The sequence below is a fragment of the Sturnus vulgaris genome, chromosome 21, assembly GCF_052056855.1.
Source record: "Sturnus vulgaris isolate bStuVul1 chromosome 21, bStuVul1.hap1, whole genome shotgun sequence".
Taxonomy (NCBI): domain Eukaryota; kingdom Metazoa; phylum Chordata; class Aves; order Passeriformes; family Sturnidae; genus Sturnus; species Sturnus vulgaris.
In genome coordinates, this window is record NC_142263.1 from 3,019,247 (window position 1) to 3,031,962 (window position 12,716).

Genomic DNA, 12,716 nt, shown 5'->3' on the forward strand with positions numbered 1-12,716 from the left:
CTGCCACAGGGATGCAAACCTGGCAAGGCAGAGCCTGGGGGGATCAGCAGCACCTCGGGGAAGTCTCACCTGCAATTCCCAGGCAGGTCCAGGCCAAGCATCCAACAACTCACAAACATTATCAGTGCTGAAAATATTCACGTGGTACCAATTAGCACCAGAGTGCTGGGATAGGCAGGGGTGAGGGAGAAACAAAGGCTCAGAAACTGCCTAACCCACACCCTCACAGGGATATTCTTATTTATCACATGAATAAATTCATTGCCAACATGCCCAGGACACAAGAGCCTCATGCTGCAGGCAGCACAGCAACTCTGGCAGGTACAGAAAAACAATCACAAGGTGGAAATTCAAACAGAACACAAATCACCTGCTATCAAAACTGGGGAAATTTGGCAGTTTCCTCCTTAGCACTTACCACATCAAGGCTGCTCAATGATGCTAATTAAACAGGTACCTCCCAGACATAGCCTGGAAGATTTACATCCCTAATTTGCATTTCTCAGTTTATTTTTCTTTCCTCCAAGGCACCATTTGAATGGCCACGGTGTGATCGCTTGGAGGGGTTTAATTTTGCACGAGTGCCATTTGAAGATGAAGCTCTGTCCCATCAGCAGCTCAGTGCCTGCTCCTCCTGCCCCTGCTCTCCCACAGTGGGGCTCAGCTGTTCACTGAGATTTTCTTGGTCTCTTGGGCTTGGCTTCACCAGCTGAGAAATAAATAATGCTGGGCTCAGCTGCTCTGGGTGATCCAGCTGCTGTCCCAGGGGCTGGGAATGGATCAGTCTGGGGATTCTTTTGAGGGTGAGTCTCTGAAACACCCAGCAGCAGTGCAGGGTTGTTAGGACCAGCCTCAGGGGTGTGATCTCCCCACCCAGCTCCCAAATCCAGTCCCAAAACCCAAGACCAGGGCAGCTCCCGTGGGATGGGGCAGCAGAGCTGGAACAGAACTTGTATAACTGCAAATAACTAAAAGCAGGCACAGTGCTGTGGTAATTGGTCAGCTCTGAAATCAGAAGTCAGTCACACTCCAGCACCCTTCTCCTGATAAGGCTCTGATTAGCATCAAGTCACCAGCCTGATAAAAAGTGATAAAAAGTGGGAGGAGGTGACATCTGGCACCGTGTTCTGTCTGTTCTGCCGTGGAGTAAAGGCAAGATCCTCATCTTGTGCATTCCCAGCACGACCTGAGCTTGCTGCCAAGAGAGGAAATGGTCAGGGAGGACTCAAAGAGCAGCTCAGGATCAAAGTTCCCCACAAGGTGCTGACCCATCGGCTGCCATGCTGAAACTCTCATGATGTGAGTGCAGCATCAGCTCATCCAAAAACCCTCCCTGAGCTCTCTGTCCATCACAGCCACCGGCAGAGCAGGGTGGGAGAGCAGCCTGCAGGCAGGGGAGCAACAAAGGCATGGGAGGAAGAAAAGGGAGAGGAGAGCTGGAGAGACACTGCCAGCACCCTCCCCTTGAGGGAAACAACTTCTGGGAGGGGAGGGGAGCAAGAGCTGCCAAGTTTAATTGCACAAATGAACTCCAGAGGTTATTTACCAGTTTGTGTCCCTGCCCAAGCACTCCTGCTGACTCTCCAGGCTCAGCAATGGCCACAACCACGTTGCCCAAACACCAGCTGGTCGCCCATTTGCTTTGGCTATGCTGAACGTGCCCTCCCCTCCCGAAATTCCGCTGGAAAAACCAAACAGGGGGAGGTTGGCAATCCACAGGCAGCACTTCTGACTCCAGAGATCCCACAGTGACTCTCCCATCTGGTGGCTGTTGTCATGGCAAGCAGAGAGGGGAAGCAGCAACACAAGAGCTGCTCAGTCCTTGACACACTCCATCCTTGGATTGATGGCAGCTCCCCAGCAGAACAATCCCAACAGCAATTACCCAGGAGCTTTTAGAACGGGAGAAAGCAAAAAAAAAAAAAAACCCCACCAGATTAAAAAGCTATTTGAAACCTTGAGGCTGAATGCTGAGGGAACAGGAGCAGCCAGGGCTGCTGGGTGAACAATGAGGAGATACAGAACCACTTCTCTGTGGGCCAAGTTTAATGGACCCTGATTGTCAGAGAGCCTCGGGAGGCTGTGGGGACAGCACTTGACAAAAGGACAATCCGTGCTGCTTGGTGAGTCGTGGCTGCAGTGTGGAAAACCTTCACACAGGGGCTGAGGAGCAAATCCGTGCCACCACCAGCACGAGGCACAGAGGAGGGGACAAGACAAAAGGTGACCTTCAGGTGCAGGATTCAATTAAACTCCAGCCACATGAATCACAATTCCACTGTTATTGTCTTGCCTTGCTGGAGGATTTGGGGAGTATCTACAAAAAATAAAAAGTTTTTTTTAGTGTTTCACAAATGGCAAGGAGTTGTTGTTATTGAGCAAAAGCTTTATTGTTTCCAGTAGTAAAACATCACATAAAAGGTGTGAGGGATGGAGATGAGAACAAGAAAATAATAAACACAAATGACCAGAGCAGACTGAACACACTGAGCCCTTCTTGCCCACATCGAGCCAGCTCAAAAGACAGGTACAGGTTTAGGATAATATTCCAACAAAATCTGCAAAACACAAACAAGAGAATCAGCACAAAGGGAAAAGTGGTCTTCAAAATAAAATAAAGTGGTCTTCAAAATAAAATAGTGCACAGAGCTGCAGATGTTCCTCATTCAGTTGTGCTTGACTCCAAGAAGAGTCTTTCCAGAGCTGATTGAACAATTCTGAACACAGGTGGAATTACCCCATGGAGTTAAAATATAGATGTAAGAAAGAAAAGTTTCCAGTCTCACTGGCACCAGAGCAATGTCAAATTTATCTCTGAGAGTGTTTTATAAAAGTTAAAAATCAAGCTCGTGCCTGGACTCCCAGGCTCCCTGCAGAGCTGGCACAGGAGTGGGGAATGAGAGTGGGATGGGGACACGAGTGACCTGCCTGCCCTGCCCAGGAGTGAAGCACAGGGGACTCAAGGAGAGTTAGAAATGACACTCCCGATTTTAAAAGCTCTTTCCAACTCAGTGTAGAGCTGGTGAAGAGAAAGTAACAGGTTTAAAGAAAATAGAGTCAACTCCTAAAAGTCTTTCTCCTTCTGCTGTAGAATTAACTTTGCCTGGCAGGCCAGGGGCACTGAGGCACTGCAGGAATGAGCAAGAAAAGCCTCACCAGGACTGTCAAAAGCTTCAAGGCAAACCAGAACTCTTTGTGGTGCCCAAACACTTTGGAAATTGCAGACCCTACAGCTCTGAAACCACACCATTATTTCAGCCAAAGATGACAGCTGGGGTTAGTTTTTCAGATAGAGCTGATAGTTTTGGCATTACCCATTCCATAGGTGCAGCTTAATGGCCAGGTTAACAACACAGCAAGCCATAAAAAATCCCTCAGTGGAGAAAAAAACCTCATCCCCTGCTCTCTCCAACACTCATGGTGAGGACCCCGCATTCAGAGATTTCTTTTTCTGCCATCTCAGGGAGCCCAAAGGTTTTGTTTTCATTGTAAAAGGGCAGGACCAGATCACAGAGGAAAGGTTGGAAGCATTTCACCAGCAAGCTGCCACAGCACATTAACTGGGAAAGCAGTAAGGGAATGGTCCTCTGTGGGGCCACGTTCATTTAAAAAGCAAGTCAGGGATTGATTTCCAATCCTGCTGGAGTGTTCCAGCACCCAATCTCATTTATCTTCATACTGCAGCCATTTGTAAGAACACATACTACATGCACACAAAGTGCCCAGTGCAAGGGAAATCAGAACAAAAGAGTAATAACCGAGGGGAAAGGCTGACATTAATGGGCACAAAATGCCTTTGACTCTGTGATTTCAGAGGGAACTTTTTGGAATCCTTTGTTTCTTCATAATAGACAGGTCAGCTCCAAAGCATTTAATAAAATCCACAGATTTCTACCAGCCCAGCGTGGGTTTTGTTCAGGTCTTCAAAGATCTAATTGCTCTAGAGATGTGAGGTAATTTGATTTTTCTCATCTGTCAGGCCTTAGAGGGAAAATTTGTGTCCTGGAGGATAAGCAGGACTGGGGCACAGAGTTTTCAACAGCCTGACTCATGATGACACCACCACAGTCAGCCAGATGCTCAAGACTTCCAGGAAAAAGGCAAAAGAAAGGCCCTTGCTCATGTAAGGTGTGCACGTGGGAGGGGAATCTGCAGAGCTTTACAAGATAAAAAGTCATTTGAAAGCTTTTTTATCCAATTTGGGTGCTCACAGGCAGCCAGCTGGGCTGGGGGCTGGGGGTGTGCTCCCCCCAGCAGCTGCAGCAAGCACACATCTCCCCTGAGCCCACACCCTCACACCAGCCAAGCACAGCCAGGGACAGTGAAAAAAAACCACAGCAAACTCCTTGGAGTGTTTCTGTACCCTGAGCAAAGAGAGAAGGAACAGGAGCACAGCTCCACCTGATGCCCCCACCAAACTCACTCCAAGCAGAAATCCAAGAGGAACCAGCAGGAATTCCTTCCCCATGGGAGCCACCTGCAAACCACAGCCCCAGCCCCTGCTGGGCTTCACAGGGCACAGGCAGGGGCTGTCCCAGGTGTCACCGTGGAAGGGCTGGCATCACAAAGCCACCACTTGGCAGCAGTTCCTGTGTGGAGTGGGATGTGAGGAATGGGAGTGCTGGATCCAGGGAAAAGCAGCTCCATCTTCTTCACCTCCATCTTCACCTCCATCTTCACCTCCTTCACAGTCGTGTTCTGCTGTGGACTCGTCCTTTGCCTTCAAAACAAATAAAGGACAAAAGTTTTGTTTGGAAAGCACTGAAGGGGAGAGACTCCACCGAGTTATTTTACGTTGCTTTTGCGTGCTCAGTGCCTTTTTAAGAGCTCCCTAAAAATAATAAAGAGAACATCTATGCATCATTAGTCCAGCAGTCAGGGCCCATTAGAGTTGATTAAAGGAAGGAAAAACAGAGGGAGGGAATGTGGGAAGAAGGAGAAATGAGGAGCTGTGCTGCTAGAACTGCTCCTTCAGTAGCTGCTCCCCCAAAAAGCCAAACCCCAGCTCTGAGGGTGGCAGAGCAGATCTGCCATGAGAGCTCCCTGCACCATCAGCACAGCTGGGGATGGGCACAGGACAGCCCTGCCGTCCACGTTTGGTCTGCTGAGGACTGAACAAAGCTGAGCTGATCCCTCCAGCCCCCCCTGGCTCTGCTGGGACACTCCTGGTGCTGGAGAAATGACAGAGGGAGCACAGCAAAGTGAATTGTTCAAGGAGTCCCAAGGCAAATTCCTCCCACCAGCTGCTGCCTGACATCCCTGTTAAAAGATAACCTCCCGAGCCATAAAAGCTCTGTGTGTGTTTACAAAGACTCCAAAACCCAGGCTTTTCACTTCCATCTCACCGACTTCCCCTGCTCTGCTTGCAGAGGTGACATCAACTCTTGCCCTTGGTGCTTTGTGTAAAATGCTGAATGGGAAGTTGGGAGCTGAGGAGGGAATGCATTGCAGAGGGCACAGAATAAGCCTGAGCAGGTGAGGACAGGAGGCCAGACAGGCTGTTTGATCAAAGACCAAAGCACAGACCTCTGCAATGGGAAAGAAGGCACAAAAATAGGAGTTTCATCCTCAGCAGCAGACTTGTTTCCTGATATATTGAGTGAAAGAGCCGAGAGAATGAATCTTTGTCATCCCCCTATTTTGAAGGAAGAAGCCTTCAATTTAAAACTCCATAAAGAATTACAGGAATAGTGAAAGTAATTTATTTTTTAGTTACTCGAGCCTTTATTCACTTAACTTCAAGGCAGGCTTGAAAGAGCTGAAAATGTTTTGCTTCTACCACTCGAGGATGAAAATATTTTAATTCCCTCAAACATGGAAGGGGGCACAGGCTTCTCCCGAGGTTCATATTTACAAATGCATTGTATCTGGAATGCAAACCTTGAATCATTTCCTAATTCTGCCACTACCCAAAGCTATGTTTTATTTATAAGTACAGCAGGACCACTCGGTGCTCTGTGGATATGAGGAGGCAGAGACAGCTCAAAGCTCCTCAGCCATGAAGGCACAATTCAATTCTTGCACTTTGGGGAAGACAGACAACTTATCCTCCTCGGCAGCAGGAAAACTCAATCCCAGCAAGCTCCGAGGAAAAAAGTGCCCAAAATTTGATGAGGAAGCTGTTGAAGGAAGGAGAGGCTTGGATGGGAGAGGCTGGGTGTGGGTGAGGGTCTTTCCTTCCTATCTGATCCCTCTGTCTTTCCCAAACAGTGCCCCAAATGCAGGCAGAGGGAGGAAAAACAGGGATTTCCCATCTCCTCCAGCCCTGGAAATCCACACTGGCTCACACAAACAAGGAACAAGTCTGAAAACATTTAAGCAACTTTCTCACCAAGCACAGGAGAACAAAAGTCAACTCCCCAAAGACTGCCATGAAGCAAGTCATGAAAGAAATTACTACTCCATTTACAGCCTAATTATTGTTAGGACAATTTCTTTTTTTTTTTTTTTTTCTCCCTCCATAAGTATGGAGCAGTCAGACCCACTGAAGCAAAATGTTACCTCCTCATCGTCCCCGAGGGAGTGAGGCAGACATCTGAGAAGCAGAATGGAAGGGAAAATAGAAGTTAATGCTTTAACTTCAAAGATGCCCAGAGAATTTCCTGCCACGAAAATAATGCTGAGTGGCTCTGCCTGGCTCGTGTATTAACAGCTTGAATATTTATCAGCAGAAGTGGATGCCTAGCCCAGCCAGGGAGGCACTGAGCCCACACAGAGCACCTCACTTCTAAACCCAGGCAATTCCTGAAAGACACGCCATAAATCTCCCCACATCAGGAGAGCTGGCAGCAGCATTCCCTGCCCATCCCAGCCTCTCCCAGCACAAAGCAGCTGCAAGGAGGTGCCCAGGAGATGCAGCAGAAAAGTTCAGGCTGGAGCTGATGACACCTGGGGACATTCCCAGCAGGGCTCACCCTGTGACTGCCAACCAGAACATTCGTGAGCCCCTGCCCAGGCAGTGCCACCCCGATGCCAGCTCCCAGAGCCCTGTTTGGTGTGGCTCTGCTCCAGTGCCAGCTGCTGCACCACTCTTTAAGCATTAATGGCTGAGACAGCACACTGGCAGAGCAGGCAGAGATGGGGACGCTGTGATTTGCACTCCCTCATCTGCTCCTCTCGTGGCTGCCTCTCAAAGCTCCTGCTCCCAGCAGGGATCAGAGCTTTCTCCAGCCCCACTGCCCACCCAGGCTCGTGGAACAGCCAGGAGGATTCACCCATTCCTGTCCCATTTCTGGGATAAAGCCCTCAGAAGATGCTGAGAACCCCATCAATGCAGAACTTGCTGCCGATCTCAGAGGAGATGACTTTTCCTTAATTTACCCCCCGCAGCAGTCCCAAGCTGGGATTTGTTATCTCCATTAAAAGCTCTCCCCGGGCTAATGAAAACCACTGTAAGATATTGATTATTCCTTTGTTTCATTCTGCTTAATATTCCCCTTCCTTAATAAAAATGTCATAACCGACACAAGTGAGGGTTTTGCTCTTTTTTAAGGCATCTCTCATCATCAGCTGTGGCAGCCAGAACAAGGTGAGTCACCTGCCCTAGCTGGGAGCAAGTAAGAGGCAAGATTGTGCTTCTTCCACATGTGCAAATTTAATTTTCTCTAGGATAAAACATTCTTAAGGAAAAGGAGTGACCTTCCTCTTGAAAGCTATCACGTCAGAGCAGGCACCTCCAGGAACTGGAGCTTCAGAAGCAGAAGAAGCACCAGCCCCTCAGAAAAAGGTGCTTTTGAAAGGCTTTGAGAGCAGGTGGCAAAAAAAAAAATTAAAAATAATATAAAATTGGCAGCCTCTCAACTCACCACTCCTCTGAAACTTTGGCTCATGGGCTGAGGTTGCCTAAATCCCAACGCAGCCCTGACAATGACTCATTTTATACAAACTCCAGGCTTCATTATCTGCCTCAGCAAACCCCAGCCAGAGCTGCAGCAGCTCTGGAAACCTCCAAGCTCTCCTTAGGAGCTCCTTGTTCTCCCTCGGCCACCACCCTGCTGCTGCCTTGGCTGGAAGGGCTCAGGGCTGTGGGAGCAGCAGCACTCCCCAAATCCCCTGTTCTGGAGGTGCCCTGCGATTCCAGGATGCTGAAGTGCTCTGCAAAGTCGCACTTGAGAGCGGAGCTGGAGGTGAGAAAAAGAAGTGCAAAGAAAGTCACCGGTGGAACAACACCTGAGGTGATAATGTGAAGCGAAAATTGCTCCTGACACGGTGTTCTAAAGGTGCAGAGCCTCTCAGAGGAAGCACGGGAAATCAGCTTTTAACAGCCCCGTTCTGCAGCTGAGGATCAGCAATTCAAATGAGGAAGGGTCTTTGCCTCTTGCTCGTTTTTGGGGCAGGGCAGAGCTCAGGGAGGTGCTGGGAGAGTTCAGCCAGCCCTGACATCCAGCACCCATCACCTGCATCACTCTGTAAATATACAAACAGCAGGAGCAGCCTGTGCTCGTTGGCAAAGAGAGGCACCCAAAGCACTGAAGCACTCATTGCTGATTTCCTGCCTTCCTCCCCCAGGTTTGGGAGGCCACGGAGTTCCTGCACCTGAGCTCTTGTCTGAACAAAGCAGCCCCTTCTGCAGGAACGCTGAGAAATAAATGACCCCAGACATAATAAAGATCTTTACAGAAACTCCCCAGGCAGCCAACCTGGCTTAACCTTTTCCTTAGCAGGATCCTCTCTACACCTCAGGGCCAACTTTAACTGGGCTCAGGAGATTGCTTCAGTTTTGCTTTTTAAATATCTGCCCATGCTGCCTGTCATTTTAGCTCTCTCCCATCTACACGAGGAGATCCCACTGGAAAGATTTGACCCCTTGTGCCAAGCTTTGCATATGGAGTTTTTAGGAGGAAAAAGGCTTTTTCTCCTTTTTTTCTTTATTTTTCTTTTTTTTTGCCTCTGAAATAGTGTTTGCACTGTCATGGCCAGGCAGCAGAGAAGCTGCAAAACGATTACAAACACATTTTCCAGGAGTGGATCCATCCAAAGGGTCACCTGCTATCCACCCACACCCATCCCAACCCCACAGGACAACCTGCAGCTCCTCTCCACAGGCAGCACAGCCAACCCACAACAGGAATCCAGCCCCTCTTAATTCCACACACAACAGGAGCTTAAAATAAACCACCCAGTCCAGGGCAGGCTAATCCAGGGGGAGGAAGGACAGAGCAGAACCACTTGTTTGGTTTGAAAAACCCAAAGAAAAGTTCAAGCCCCTGAAAGCTGGGGAGGGAGGGAGGGAGGGGAGAGCAGAGAAATAATTTTGTGCTGCTTGTTTCTAGCAGGAAATGTGGAGAGGGGGACAACAACTGAAGGATGAACCTGCTGTCTGTAATCCAATTTATGCCTCAACATGCCCAGCACCAGGCAGGCTCAGGGACGTCAGGAGAGGCAGTTCAGAGGGCAGGAATGCTCGGGGAGGGAGCAGTGCTGGATGATAACTTGAGGGGTTAGTGACTAAATTAGTGGGAACTGCAGAGAGAACACATTTGCATCTCTTTCAGCTGCTTCGGGTGTGATAGCAGCCTCTGCTTTCCCAGTCACTTAATTGTTCTGAGGTTTTTGAGGGGGGAAAAGTGTCTTTCTTCTGCACTGCAGAGCTCTGGGAAGAGCCGGGCTTGGCTTTAAGAGCCACCTTACTTCAGGAAAAATGTTACTCGGTCTCAGAGAACTGCTGGACAGCTCTGAGGAGAAGCTCAGTGTGTTCTGCTGGCCCTGCAGGACAGAGAGGAGCCCCAGGGCTCTGCAGGGGCACAGCCCCAGGCTCTGAGTGCTCCTGGCCGTGGGTGCAGGCAGCTCCCACCCCAGACAATTCATTACTCACGTTGCAGAAAAGGTTTTGCATTCAGGGAAGAAGGTGTGACACTGTGACAGCATCGGCTAATACAGAAAAGGAGCAGGGAGCAGTGATCCAGGGGCCACAGCTCTGTGGGAAAGCTGTGCTTCCAGGGAATTCAGCCCCAAAAACCAGGGACGTGTCAGAGAGGGGGTGCAGCTTACCAGGGGCGCTGGTGTCACTGTGGTGCCTGTCCCAGGGCTGGTCACTCTCCGTGGGGCTGAGCTCTGCCCCCTGCTCACTGCCCAGGCTGCTGTGGCTCCCAGAGAGCAGGGGGGACTGGGGGGTCCCCAGGGCTCTGCTCATGGCCTGGCTGGGTCCCCTGGTGGGTGCTGCAGGGACAGGACAGAGATGCTGCTGAGGGAGGGGGAAGGGGGTGCAGGCACTGGGCTGGATCCTAAAGGAGCAGGGACATCCCAGCTGGATCCAGGCAGGAGCCCTCAGGAGCAGGGTGAGCCCCAGTTCCTGTGCTCTGCTCCCAGGAAACACCAGCGATTCCAGTGCTGCAAAGCCAGGAGTGAGGAGCTGGCCAGGGATGTGCTCCCAGCTTCCAGGGCAGAGCCTGGAATGATTCAGGGCATGGAATGACCCAGGGAGAAAAGGCTCAGACCCTCACCTGGCACAGCCACAGCTGAGCCAAGAACCAAATATTCAAAAGAACCAAACATTCAAGCACTTCACCCTTCCCACCCTCCAGCCACAAGGAACTGCAGCTCCTCACCCATTCCTGCTTGGAGTTTTCTCCCTTGAGAGCCTTGAGATCCCACAGGGATGGGTTTGTCATCCAGGCTGGAGGAGCTGAGCTCCGAGTCGCTCTCACTGTCACTGGAAACCACTGCAGGAAAGATCAGGGGGAGGAGAGGAGAGGAGAGAGTTATTCACAATGTTCACAACACTTCCCAAAGAGGTGCCAGATGGATCCAAATAAAACAGCAACAAACGCTGACTCTCTGCTCACCTCCTCCCTCTCCAAAGGAGACCCTCCCTGCAGTTCCCCCACAGCTGTTCACTCTCCCTCCCCAGCATGGTGTGGTTTTGCTTTTTGCAGATGATTTATAACTCTGCTGCACACTCTCCAGTGCTCCTGTGCCACTCTCTGCTGCTCCAGGTATGGGGTCTGATCCCACTGAGCCATCCCAGCACCCCACCAAGCCCCCTGCTCCTGGTATTTGCTGCCTCCCACACACAGTGATCCTCTAAGGGCTGCTTCAGGGTCCTGCCTGCACCTGCTCCACCCCTGGGTAATGTAGGGAGAGGCTTTTTTTCCCCTCCAAGCTGCATTTCAAGTGTGGTAGGATCTAAGAGGGAAACACCAGATAAATCCTGAGCACATCAAATCATCCCCATCAGCAAACTACTCCTACATCCCCAAAGCTCCAAAGGCAAGGGTCACTCCTTTTCCTCAAGGAGAATGTTCTCCCATTTCAAAGCTGCTTTTTTTCTCCTCTATTTTTCTTCCTCTTGAATCCTGGCTCTCTTCCTGCTGCTTTCCACTCCCCATATTTTCCAAAAGAGCTGAAGGAGCTTCATTTTGCCAGACACAGCTTCCCAAACTGGCAGGTTCTTTCCACTTTTCCATGCAATTATGCAAACACCTCTCCTGCTTACACTGGTGTAAAAGATAACTCGACTGCCAGCTGCTCTGGGTAAAATGAGAACAGTGTTTTTCCCAATTCCTGTTTTTTTTTTTGTGATGGTTTGATCTCAGAACAGAAATAAATGGTGGGGCTGAGGAGGAAGGTAATGGGGAAAAAAATCTGTCTTTTGTTTGAGGGATTGCACCTACAGCAGTTTTCCATCTGACCAGGGAGATACCAGCTCTCCTGGCAGCTCAGCAGCCACTTCAAACAGCAGGTCACAGCTCCTGGTGAAAAGTACAAAATCAGCCCAGGAGGGATGTAAAGTAGGTAACACTGCAACTTCAGCCTCTCCTGTCGAAAAAGGAAGCCCCAATGATTTTTTTTTCAGATCCATCAGGACGTCTCTGGAGTCTCAGATTCCTGTGAGAAGTGATTTTCTCTGTGACTGAACAAACCACGCTGGCCCACGATGTGTTAGAGCCTCAGAGAGGGACGTGGGTGACAACCACGGGGTAACCCAGAGCTGTCACTGCACCTCTCTGTGTCAGCCCAAAGCCTCCAGCACTCCCCAGGGCAGGAGGATGGGAATTCCTCCCCTGGCACACAGCACGAGCTGTCAAATATTCCTGCCAAGCACCTCCTGTATTCACGGCAGCGATCTGTACTACACAAAATATTTCATTAAAAAAAAAAAAAAAAGGGAAGTGAATACCTAAAGTAATGCTAACATCTCTAAGGATATTAAAGTTGGCTGCCAGTGTTATTGCAAAGCATTATTGAAGTTGCCCTGGCAGGCAGCTCCTCACACAAACCCTGCACAGAGGGAAAAATGTCCCTTTACAAGCTGGGGGGCTGCAATGCTGGCTAAGAAGAGGTTTGTCTAAAAGCACATCTTTATTTCTACCCCAGAACTCCCTGGGAGAGGTGGGGAGTTCTATATAAACACTGTCAAAAACAATCCATGCATACCAGAGTGGGTTTTTTTTCCCTATGCACTCCAAATCTCAGCTGTAGGACTCGTTCTGACCAACTTATTGCTCAATTCTCTCAGAAAATGAAGTCCTGTCCCATTTGGTCATCATCTTTTTTTTTTTTTCTTTTTTTTTGCCCTCCTGGATTCAGAAAATCCATTTGTTTAGAACAGCTCCTTCCTCCAGGAATCCTCTGAAAATGCTGGGAGCCAGGATTGATTTGGAGAAGGCCCCAGTGAATCAGTGGAGGTGACTTTAGCTGCCTTGTCCTCCTGCCATTCAGCAGCTCAGAGAGAACCAGCAGAAGAGGAAGAAAATATTAATGACTCGAAGGCACCA

General features: G+C 49.6%; 1 protein-coding gene across 4 annotated transcripts in view; it reads right to left on the reverse strand.

Annotated features, from left to right (window-relative positions):
* Positions 1 to 2,365: 2,365 nt before the first annotated feature.
* The window catches only part of RPH3AL (rabphilin 3A like (without C2 domains)), a 34,157-nt gene continuing 23,806 nt past the window's right edge, over positions 2,366 to 12,716 (reverse strand). For 3 of the 4 annotated variants that reach the window (XM_014876498.2, XM_088177019.1, XM_088177020.1), the window contains exons 7-9: positions 10,548 to 10,661; positions 9,991 to 10,158; positions 2,366 to 4,720 (exon numbers count right to left, since the gene is read on the reverse strand). In XM_014876498.2, coding sequence (XP_014731984.2) covers positions 4,686 to 4,720; positions 9,991 to 10,158; positions 10,548 to 10,661 — 317 coding nt within the window. In that variant the 3' untranslated portion in view covers positions 2,366 to 4,685. The remainder of the gene's footprint in view (positions 4,721 to 9,990; positions 10,159 to 10,547; positions 10,662 to 12,716) is intronic. The other variant, XM_014876499.2, reaches the window with a different exon arrangement.